This window comes from Nilaparvata lugens, chromosome 12 (genome assembly GCF_014356525.2).
Source record: "Nilaparvata lugens isolate BPH chromosome 12, ASM1435652v1, whole genome shotgun sequence".
NCBI lineage: Eukaryota > Metazoa > Arthropoda > Insecta > Hemiptera > Delphacidae > Nilaparvata > Nilaparvata lugens.
In genome coordinates, this window is record NC_052515.1 from 23,073,823 (window position 1) to 23,086,549 (window position 12,727).

General features: G+C 32.9%; 1 protein-coding gene across 1 annotated transcript in view; it reads right to left on the minus strand.

The window, feature by feature from the left end:
* Positions 1–469: 469 nt before the first annotated feature.
* Positions 470–12,727, minus strand: part of LOC111050117 — a 46,374-nt gene continuing 34,116 nt past the window's right edge. The window contains exons 12-15 of the mRNA XM_039439187.1: positions 8,623–8,796; positions 6,615–6,986; positions 5,091–5,306; positions 470–3,364 (exon numbers count right to left, since the gene is read on the minus strand). Coding sequence (XP_039295121.1) covers positions 3,293–3,364; positions 5,091–5,306; positions 6,615–6,986; positions 8,623–8,796 — 834 coding nt within the window. The 3' untranslated portion in view covers positions 470–3,292. The remainder of the gene's footprint in view (positions 3,365–5,090; positions 5,307–6,614; positions 6,987–8,622; positions 8,797–12,727) is intronic.

Below are 12,727 nucleotides of genomic sequence, written 5' to 3' on the forward strand. Positions count from 1 at the left end.
AGAAACCATTATTATTATAGCTGTTACTGAATCCATTCCATAAAGTCTACATAAAGGATAACGTCACTAGACATTGCAAATATGTACAGCCATAGAGAAAAAATTGCATAAGTAGATATCCCATGGTATAGGGCGTTTATGTCGCAACTTTTACTGTTATCTCAAGCCGATTACTGTCGATTTGTACTGTTTTGTTGGGGTGAGAGTGTATGAGCGGCACAATATGAGAGACTACCAGCGTCACACAGCTTCTTGGGAAAAAAATACTTGGACTATTGGCTTGAGATAACAGTAAAAGTTGCGACATAAACGCCCTATACTATGGTATATCTACTTATGCTATTTTTTCTCTATGGTACAGCCTACTAGCCCTGAATAGCTGTAAAAAGCCCTGAATAAAAAATTTCCAAGTTAACAAGATACATACATACCGTAGGTGCTTAAGAAGAAAACAAACCAATGTTGAGTATTTTTTTAGAAAATCAAATATATTTTGAGCTTGTAAGTACACAAAAGTCAAATATTCAATAGTAGAAAAGTATAATAGCATAAACATATAATATATATGTGTAAAAGAGGAACTTCAGCACCGTTTATTTATAGGCACTAGAAAAACCTTATGTTAATATTGTATACAAGAAATACTGTATTCTTAATACTGGAAATATGCAAGTTTTTTTCTTATAATAATTATTAGTCTACTTCTGAATTATTTCAAGGTGCATCACGAATTATAAGTGGCGCACCTTACAGCTGCATTTTACTTGGAGCTGTCTACTAAATAAAAAGATTCCTAATAGTAAGTGAGCAGTTTCTTCTGAATATAAAAGTATCAGAAGTTTTATAACAACCAAAGATTGTCTTTGGTAACTTATCAATTAACATTTAAACACATTTCAAAATCTATACTATGAAATCAAAGATTGTCTTTGATAGTATCAATTGACATTCAAACACATTTGAAAATCGATGATATAAAAGCTATCTTATCTCACATTTCAACATTTAATCACATGTCAAAATACATGCTATAAAAGCTATATCTCACCTTTTCGTTACATAAATTATTTAGAAAAGTTATCAATTAAATTGGTAATACTATTTATGATCTAGATTCAATAGTTCTGTATTCTCACAATTAAGAGATCAATCATGAAACCAAATGTTAGCATTTGGTTCTGGCTACTCGATTTATCAAGTAAAAAATGTTACACCTCTCAAATCTTACAATCTCAGACTTATTCCTTTATTAGCAAGTACAAAATCTCAGACCAAGTCACGCGGCACCTAGGGACATTAGTAGCGTCCACTAGCTACTACGGGAATGTGGAATTGGAAATGTCCGCAACTCAAATGTAAATGACATTTCCGATTCCGCTTTCCCTTAGCAGCTAGTGGACTCTACTAATGTACAAGTGTATACTATAGCACAAAAAATCTTACACTACAAAACATAATTTGTACTTATTCTTTGGTTACGAATTTGACGTTAAATCTTGAAATTGCAATAACAGCAAAACTGTATAATACTCATTGAAATTAATTACGAAACTTTGTGATGGAAGCTAGATTGAAATAACTCACTACCATAAATAAGTGAATTACCATGAATTACTACTGATATTACTGAACTACTGAATTACTACAAGTTTGTAATTAAAGGTAATTTTGTCTAGTTTTATTGAGAAAAACTGTTTAAAAATCAAAAGAGCTCAAAATCTTCAGAAAATAAAAAAGTGGTGCAACTCAATATTTGCATCTGAATATTGTTAAAATAAAATGAAAAAAAGGAAGTATGACAACGATATGAGTTAGAGTACTATTTCATGTACAGTATCCAATAAATAAACTCAATTTCTTATAATAATTGATTTTTCCTACAGTTACCTTGAAAAGTGACCATTCCTGTACTGATTACAGAACGCAAAGAATCACTTTTCCGCTCTAGTGCGCAAAATATTACTTTGCGTACTCCTAATACTTTGTGTATTATCTTGCAGCCATCCCAATCAGCTGTTGACATTGTTGGCGTGTATTTTGAATGCGAATTTGTTATATCTATATTTTTTCTGATTTTCAAATAAATAAAAATGAGAACTCATTAAATTATACATTTTGAATATTATTAATTATTCATTATTTCAAATAATATTTTTTTCATTCATAAATTGATTGGTTGAAAAATTATTTAGAAATTAAGATTTACTCAAAATTATTCAAATTTTCAATTTAATTTTTAATTTGAATAAATACTCGATTATTAATTTTCAATTGGATTATCAAGTTTAAAATAAATTAAAGTTGTTATTAATAACAAAATTATACAGACAAACATTTGATGGATTTCAGCCATCATTTTACCCAGAATCAACCACTTCTCATATTCAATGGTAACTGAAGGAAAAATTCAATGTGAAATACGTGAGCAAAGTTCCTCTGCTGCACTCAAGAAACCATTCCGCCCTCGCCTACGGCACGTGCCTAAACGTTTCTTTTGGTGCAGCAAACTGTCACTTTGCGCACTAGTTGCACAAATAACTATTCTACAGTCCTTCTCATTGAAGTCTCTCTCCTGAAATTCTTGAAAAATTGAGTTAGACCACGTTGATTCTCACCCCTCTAAATGTGAATTACTACTAGTGTTTGTGACGAAATTAACAATAAATTTATTTACTTACAAACATGTGTGGAAGCAAAAATCCAAAAATGTTAAGAATTGAAAATAAAATAAAAAGTTAAAGACAATGATATCATGATTTTGATACGACCGATCGATAATAATTTATATACCCCTCAAAATTCCACTGATTTTTCAGTTATGTATGGTCAGTGATGCAACGAAATATCATACCAAATAACAAATTGGTGCCAGAACTCAGATTATTTACACCTAAATTCAGTGAACAGAGTTGGGATTGATCAAGTTAAGCAAGCCAAGGCACACACCCGACATCGACTTACACAGACTATTGTAACTTAAATACTAAGTGTCAAAAATGACTGAAATTTTAGTGAGTATCTATAACAAAATAAGAGCAGAAAGATACTACATATCTTGTTAACGAGAGTTATTATCTTCATGGATAGATCGGAAACTTTCCAATCTGCCCACGTATTATTATAATACTAAAATCATTTTAATAGGTGATTATGTAAAGATGGATAAATGAATGAACTATCATGTAGAATTGAACAAACCAGTATTTGCTGCTGAAGGGAAAGGAATTCTCTCCTCATTTCAGAGGCTCGACAATAAGTTGCTTGAAATCTTCAGCTATTGAAAGCATTATCATTAAGAGCCATCAGAATCAAACTGCCTCAGCAAGCGAAGGATGTCTTGTTCTTTTTTGATAATTTCCAACATCTGCACAAATCAATAAAAGAAAATTAACATTGAAAATCAACATCTAGATTTAGAGAAACAATTATTATAATCTGAAAGAAGTAATTGTTTCAACATGGAACTATAGCTTCAGTAATTAGTGCAATCAATAAAATGGAATTGACTAGAAATACATTTCTAAAAAAAGTTATGACAAGGTTCAGTCTATTGGAGGACAATTCCGAGTGTCGGCCGACAATCGGTAAGTGTGAAAACGGCTGGATTATTCATAGATTAACGATAACTTCGACTTAAAAGTTTTAACCGACAAACTCAAACTTACTCAAAATCTTACAAGAGAGCAAGAACAAGGGATTAGAAGTAAATTAAGTAAGATTTATCTCAATAAGGCCTAGAATACAAAATGATCCAGATTAGTGTAATAAAAATGAATAATGAAATAAAACACCCATATATTGCCAAATTCTACAATATATGTGTGTTTTTATTTCATTATGGAACGGTTCTACAACATCACTGTGACTCAGTCGAATTTTTAAAAATGAATAAATAATAATAAATATTTTTTGCATAAAAAGCTGTACAATTACAGATATGGCAAACGTCAATTATTATAAAAACAAATAAAATAAAATACATGAAAATGATCATTGTCACAAAGTACAAAACACAAAAGTACAATAAGTTATCAACCACAGCTATTAATTGATAAGTACCTACACAATATTATTGAAATGTATCCACTAATTATCCATGTATTCCTTTATGGAATAGAAGCCACTATTCAATAAATATTTCTTTAATTGGGCTTTAAATACATTTTTATTTGTTTTAATAGATTTTATTTCATTTGGGAGCCTATTGTAAAAAATTATTCCTTGATAAAATGGATTTTTCTTTGCTATTGCTAAATTAAGGTAAATAATTGCTATCATTAGGTAAATGATAGTTATTAGCAGTTCTTGTTCTATGACTGTGGATATTGCTATTAGTGGGTAGAAAATTATTATCAACGGTGCTAACGATAGCCTTGTATATGAACAAAGATGGAAATGTGAGAATACTTTCAATTTTAAAATAATCTCGGCAGGACTGATATCTCGTCAGTTTACACATACATCTAATGGCTTTTTTTTGTAAAGTAAATATTTTTCTTGATGCAGATTGATGCTGTTGAACCACTGACAAATGTTATTGACTGATACATAAGCATTCAACTCCAGCCGCTCACAGTCATTCTCAGCATTTAGGATGCTAGTGTCATCCGCATATAAAGTAATATCAGCTCCTAATCCACTGCCCTTTATATCATTTATGTAGATGTTAAAAAGAAGCGGACCTAGCACCGATCCTTGAGGGACTCCAAATTTGACTTCTCTTAACTTAGATTTAAAATTGCCATTGCTGTTTTTTATTTCAACATATTGTACTCTGTTAAGTAGGTATGACTCAAGTAATTTCAGTGCAAGCCCTCTAACGCCAATATTTCCAATTTATTTAGTAGAATTGTAAGTTCAACTGTATCAAATGCCTTGCTGAGGTCAACAAAAGTGGCTGCTGAATGTTTTTCTTATTCAAATTATCAATAATTCTATTCACAAAGGTAACAACTGCTGTTTCTGTGGATTTTCCTTTTATGAACCCATGCTGGTCAACACTAAGAAGTTTGTCAAAACACGAAGAAATTAAATCAATAAAAATGAAACAAATAGATGAATAGAATATAGATAAAAATACTAATACATACATTGACTTGTTCTTTCTCTTCAAGGTTTCCCAGCCAACCATTCAAAATATTATTCATTTTAGATATGTCGGCCATGTAAGTGTCCACACATTTCTCGAATTCATCAAGTGGCTGTCTATACCGGTTTCTGTCATGATGCTTGGTAAACGACTCAATAGTTAGGTTTATGTCAACAATCAACAATAAATGGCGTATTCTCATTACATACATTTTCGCCTGTAAAAATAGATAATGAAACGAGATACATGTAAAGAATCGAAAACATTCATTGAAAGGCAAACTGAAACTATTACTTACCGAGTAGAAGATAAAACTGTACTTGACTCTATTTTTTTATTGAAATTAGATAATGCATATAATAGATTCTGACCCGGTTGCACAAAAGTTAAATTTTAACCGTGATTAATCCCAAGAGATTGTTTCTCCTGGAATTAATCACGGTTACAATTTAACCGGCTTTTGTGCAACCGGCACTCTGTACTCCAGGTAGTACAGTTAAAATGCTGAGAGATGAAATTACTCAGGTGAAAACTTGATGCAACACTTTTCCATTGATTATTATCTTGATATATATGTTTATACAGAGTGGGTGAAAAGTCCGAGAACGGCTTAATATCTCATACACAAAGGTCATTTGATGGTGGATGTGATTGGGGATCCTACTCAAATTGAAAATACTACTTTACTATGACTTCAAAAATCTGGTCCGCCATCTTGGATCCGCCATATTGAATGCAACTTTATTTTTTTAAATAGGAAGGTGGTCATGCGATACATGATTTCGATACGAAATTTTAAGAAAAAAGAATGGCGAAAACCGCATATCGATATCTCAAACCGTTCAGAAGATATTCACATTATTAATCAATATCATGCATATCAGAAATGAGATACATAAGTGGTATTGATTAATAATGTGAATATCTTCTGAACGGTTTGAGATATCGATATGCGGTTTTCACCATTCATTTTTTCTTGAAATTTCCTATCGAAATCATGTATCACATGACCACCTCCCTATTTAAAAAATAAAGTTGCATTCAACATGGCGGATCCAAGATGGCGGACCAGATTTTTGAAGTCATAGTAAAGTAGTATTTTCAATTTGAGTAGGATCCCCAATCACATCCACCATCAAATTACCTTTGTGTATGAGATATTAGCCGTTCTCGGACTTTTCACCCACCCTGTATGTTTAGCCATTATAATGGTCAACTTTTTAGTGGGGGCTTCACTCACTTGAAAAAGGCATTTATATATTGAAACATGTTGTGAATACAGTAACTATATAGCCATGGTTATTAATAGTTACTGTAGTTGTGAATAGAAGTTTTTAATAAATGGTACTCAGATTCTTTATTTCCTGATAAACAAATTGTTCAATGCAAACTGAAGTGGCGTGGCGAAACGCCACTTCTATTTGTTTTGGACCATTTGCCTAAGAAATTTGTTTTTGCCACGTCACTTCTTTGCCGAAAAAACTCAAGTTGAATAAAACCCAAGTTTAATAGAACTAGACCTTACCTCTTTGGAATTATGTTTAGCCAAAAAAAACTTGGAAAGGGAGACTACGATTTCGCGACAACTGATCTCTTCAAGAGCTGGAGTCAGATCGAAGTGGTCAGACAAAGCCAGCATATTCTGGCAGTCAGCTAGCACTTTTCGATTAACGCCGCTGTTGAGTGATTCGGTCTCATCAATCAATCTGTAAACATTGGCTTCGAAAGACTCCAGCAAATTGCCAATCACTTCGGTCACAAAATTCTTGCAGATCGGTTCACCTGCACTGCTCACATGTGCCACAACCTTTATTGCTCGTTCTCTCTCTTTCAAGTTGAACGGTTCGTTCAGTAGGATTTTCTCGATCATCACGTGCAAGTATTTGAGAAACGATTTCTGAAAATGAAAAATATATCAAATTTAATTTCATTCAAAATACAGTTCACAAACATAAACATAAATTACATTTTTAATGAAAAATTAGCATCCGCAAAGAAAGAATCTGAGCAAAACAAAAAATAAACATTACATTGACATTCTCTAAATAATAAAAGAAAAAATCACTTGATAATATTAACAATTCAAACATCAAAAACAACCCTTAAATTACAATATTGTAATATAATCAATATTTGAATTGCATACTTCAATCAATAGTTTAAAAATCAATAATTTAGACAAACAAATGGAGCACGACCAAAATATGAATAACAAAAGAAACCTATTGAAAAATAGCTCCGGGTACTGTAATTTGTACTACTATTATTTATGTTTTATTTTGTGTGATTATTTCTGTTTTGGGTTACAGATATACAAATAAACTTCATAATTATGTTTGAATTATTAGATTACTTGACAAAACTCGTCTATATTATAATATAGGAAGAATCGTATTATACTGTACATGTACGGGATAGGACATACACGAATGATGATGCTTCATCATGTCTGAATTATTGAACTGATTAACTTGGAATTTTACATTAATATTCTGAATTTACCGAGGATGGACATAGGCTATTTTCATAGCTATTGATCAATTAATTTTAATAATTAAAACAAAAGTATCCAATTTGATTCAAAGTTTACGTAACTATAAAATCCCAAACAAATAGGACTCCGTAAGTTGGTTGGTTGGTAACAAGCACGGTTCATGAATCAAAGGTTGCGGGTTCGAGACCTATCAAACTCACTTTTTTGCTGGAAATTTTCAACTCTTATAAAGATTATCCACGTGATTTTGAAGAAAATAATGAATAATCAGGCCCTATTCTTTTTTTCAAGTTTCCTAGACATTTAGATGATTGCATTTTACAACACCAAATTTTCCCCAGTGCAAAGCACGGGTTAAATGCTAGTAAGTAATAGGCCCAAAGTTTATAATTCTGTAATAATGCTTTAAAATAGTGTGAGAAAGAGGAACCTATCTTATTTTTGACTAATTATTTGGACAGAAATAGCTCGAGGGTTCGTCTGTTTTTTCTCTCTAACAATTTAATGATAAGTGCTTGTACAAATAAATAAACGATTGAATGAATAATCAAATTATTTGAACTATTTCTATCACAAATATCATGAAACACTAGAATATTGTCTAAAAATATCATGAATTTATTGTGAAATTACATGTTTCAATATCTATAGTGTCGTCTTCACATTGAAACATGTCTATAATTTTACAATAGGTTTGTGATATTTTTAGACAATATTATATTGTTTCATTATGGATAAATATCACTACATCTCACAAACAGTATCTGCATATCATCTTTGTTTATTTACGGTTGTACGAAGTATTTTTCAACAAGAATTTACTATTTTCACTAATTCACTATCAATCTCTCTATTACCAAGGGTTAATGATAAATAATTTACAATTACTTTGGTAAGTCTGTGGTCGGGAAACCACATAGTTATAAATTTTTAAGCGTCTTTTCCTGATGTATTTCTCAATGTTCGAATACTCTTCAACCAATAAGTTTATAATTTAAATAACATTTTTCAACAATTTAATAAGTGTTGAGCAATTTACCTCAGTAAGATACACGACTGGAATATGGATGATGATATCCAGGCTTATATTCAGGCAGTCTTCTTTTACGTCCTTCCAATGTTTCAGGAGACCATCGATGTATTTTGCAAAGTTGATTACAAAATTGACTAGTTTGTTCATTCTATCGTCATTTGACATATCATTGATGAGCATCTAAAAAAAAGATATACTGATAAAATATTCAATATAATACTCATTAATGAAATAAAAAAACAATATTGTATTCTATTGATGCTTCCAGATAGCATCTGAAGAAATATATACCGATAAAATATTCAATATAATACTCATTTATGAAATAAAAACACAATTGTCTTTTCTATTCAAATAATTATATTCACACAAAACTCAAGTTTCAATTCTCATTATGATGATGATTGTGTCATGATAGTTAAAGATCGAGTTGGTATGAATAAATCTATTCAAGTAATAGCCGGCCAGATTGGTCTAGTGGTTAGTGGCGTTAAAACCTTCAGTTTTCTAGCACTGTCTGGTCGTGGGTTCGAATACCGTTGATAGGTAAGGACTTTTGATCATAGAGAAAAGATAGATAGCATAAGATGATATCTCATAGTATAGGGCGTACATGTTTCAAATTTCACTATTAATTCAAGCCTACAGTCCTAGTAGTTCATTTCGTGAAGCTATGTGACGCTGATAAGTATCTCATAGTGTGCTGTTCTTACACTCTCACCCGGCCAATACAGTAATAATAGACAATTGCCCAAAAATCGGTTTGAAATTTGGAACCTGAACGACTTATTCCATGGGATATCTACTTATGCTATCTTTTCTCTATGGTTTGAACATCTCACCAATCACCCACGCACTCATTCCATGATTAAAAAGACAACTTATTTTGATTTCTATTCATTGTGGACTAAATCTATAACACCTTTAATATTGTAGCAATTTTGCAAGCTTTGTTGATGATGAAAATATATTATATTGGGCGTTATTACATTCACTCTATGATGTGATAGATGCCAGATGGAGTAGGAATCGAACCCATGACCGAGACAGTGACAGCAGACTGAAGCTGAAACAGACGCCTCAGATCGCCTGCTTGTCATCTTCTCACAATTGAATGTGACAGTATAAAAAATACACATAAAAGTACTTTGTTCACATTGTTTTATTGAAAAATGGTTCAAAAATAAAGTGAATACTGTGTAGATAAAGTAAAGTATCATAAGTTTGAAGATCTCCATAAATGAAAAGAAGAAAATATTGCCAAAAATACATTAATATTGTGAGGTGCGGTTAGGATAAGAATTGAAATTGGAAAAGATAAAATAGAAAAAGAATTTTGAATGACAGCCAGGAGTTTAATCATCATCATCATCATCATCATCATCATCATCATCATCATCATCATCATTTGCTCGACAATCCAAAGCGGATCTTGGCCTCCTCTAACATTTGCCTCCATTCTACTCTATCCATGGCAGCACGCCTTCAATCCCTCAAAACTCTTGCATCTCCGGCAACTGCATCTATCCACCTCAACCTTGATCTACCAAGAGGTCCTTTAGGTAGAAAAAAGTAAATTCGTATGGCTTTTGTTGGTGGGGAGTCCCTTGCGGGAAGGTCCCACCGCCTGAATATATAATTTAAGCCGTCAATGGGCCTTACGACTGTCATACTTCACCCAGGACCGTCAGTTAACGTGCCCATCCGATAACACGGGAGTGATCTGGTTAAAAAACTTTTGGTATTGAGAGGGTTTGAAAATGAGGGTTCTTTTGGTGAAAATGACTCATGAGCTCTTGCAACATGGCCTGCCTGCCCAACTGCACTCCTCCAAAAATTCTGCAGAGAATCGTTCTCTCAAATATATGTTTATTAAATTCTCATCTGATCTTGATAGAGTTTAATACAGTACGAATTACTTGTTGATGATAAAATAACAGCTTTGAAGCCATTAAAAAATATAATTACAGTAGAACGTCAATAATCCGGATTAATTGGGACCGGACCCCATCCGGATTATCAAATGATCCGGATTATCGAAATTACGTTTAAAAAACGGTCAGCACGCACTATTCAAAAAACAAAGCTGTTAAAGTTGCATACACAGTATTAAATTATTCGTAGGTAGACCACCACCTTTGACGACCACTCCCTTTCTCCTCGCTTCGCGCCATTCTCCCGTCGCCCGCTCTGAAGTAAGGAGCTTAGTGCCAAGGACAGAAGGTACGAAAATTTTATTTCTTGCCAGAGACGAATCCGGATTAGAATAGAATAGAATAGAATAGAATTGTTTATTGATCAACAAATATAACATAATATATATGGATCGTGTCAAGTTAAAAACTACAAAATAAAAAATAAATAGGCTATAATAGGTACAGTCATGCCATGAGAAAATGTCTTAAATTAGTCGCGACAATAAGTTATTCCGTACAAGCAGGCAAAACAAGGTGAGTAGTTCATTCTCATTTTAAAGTTAACATGTGTAAATTTAACATTGCAATATTTGACTATCAAGATATTCCTCTATTGTATAGAATGCGTTACGTCTCAGCAGTTCTTTTACTATTCTCTTGAATTTGCTGCTTGGAAGACTTCTAAATGTTAAGGGAAGTTTATTGAAAAGAATAACCTGCTGGTATTTATGGCTTTTATAAGTCTTGTGCAGCCTTATAGAAGGTTTTATCAAGTCAAATTTATTTCTTGTGTTGTGATCATGATTTTCTTGCTGTTTCATAAAGTTATCTTCATTTTCCTTCATGTAAATTAGATTTACATAAATATACATACTAGCAAGGGTTGGGACGCTAAGTTTCTTGAAAGCATCTCTACATGACTCGTTGAATTTGAGTCCTGCAATGCATCTTATGGCTTTTTTCTGCCATAGAAACACTCTGCTGGCAGAAGAGCAGTTGCCCCATAAACGGAGACCATAATTTAAATGTGAATGGAAGAGACCGTAGTATGCCATCATCAAAACTCCAGGGCTGACTGATAGTCTAAGTTTACGTAGAAGAAAGGTGACTCTTGATAGTTTTTTACAAAGAAACTCGATATGGTCTTCCCAGCATAGCTTACTGTCCAGCATTAAGCCCAGCAATTTGACCGGCTTCGTGTAGTTTTTTAGGCTAGGATCTATTCTGCTCTTCAAGGAAAATAATATCCTCTCAGTTTTGGTCTCATTAAGACGGAGGCTGTTGGCATTGTACCATATTTTTGAGGTTTTTGTTGAAACGTCAAGGTCATGAATAAGATTTTCCGCATTCGCACCAGAATTGAGAATTGTAGTGTCGTCGGCATACAATATTGAAAAGCATGGTATATTACAACTGAAATCATTTACGAACACTAGAAATAAAAACGGCCCCAAAACAGACCCTTGAGGGACGCCTGTTTTCACGGCTTTTGGGCTAGATAGTTTATTATTTACTTTTACCACCTGTTGTCTATTGCTCAAGAAGCTTTGAATCAGAGTCAGCTCGCTACCTTCAATACCATAGTATCTCAACTTTTCAAACAATATTGAATGTGACATGGAGTCAAACGCACGACTCAGGTCCAGTAGATCACCAGCAACCATACATTGGCTTTCAAAGCTCTCAAGAATGTAGTTGACAACCTTTTCAATCGCCATAGTTGTTGAATGATTTGGTCTAAATCCAAATTGATTGGGGTTGAGCAAATTATTTTCTACAAAGTACTCATACAGCTGTCTCAGTAGACATGCCTCAATGATTTTACCTACGATCGAGACTATTGCTATTGGTCTGTAGCTTTCTGGCAGTTCCTTTTCACCTTTTTTATAGATTGGATTTATTATCGACATTTTCAAGCATTCAGGAAAAGCTCCAAGTATCATAATCAAATTAATTACACATGTCAGTGGACGGAGAATCGAATCGATAATGTTCTTCACCGTATAATTTGAAAGACCAAAGGTATCCTCACTTCTTGAGGAACTGAGATTTCCCACTATGGACTTCACCGTTTCAATGTCAACCTCTTTCCATGCAAATCTTGGTGCAGCCACATTTTTTAAATTGATGAGATTACATTTTTCCAGCATATCTTCCATTGTAACTGATGTAGAGATAGACATATCCTGAGCATG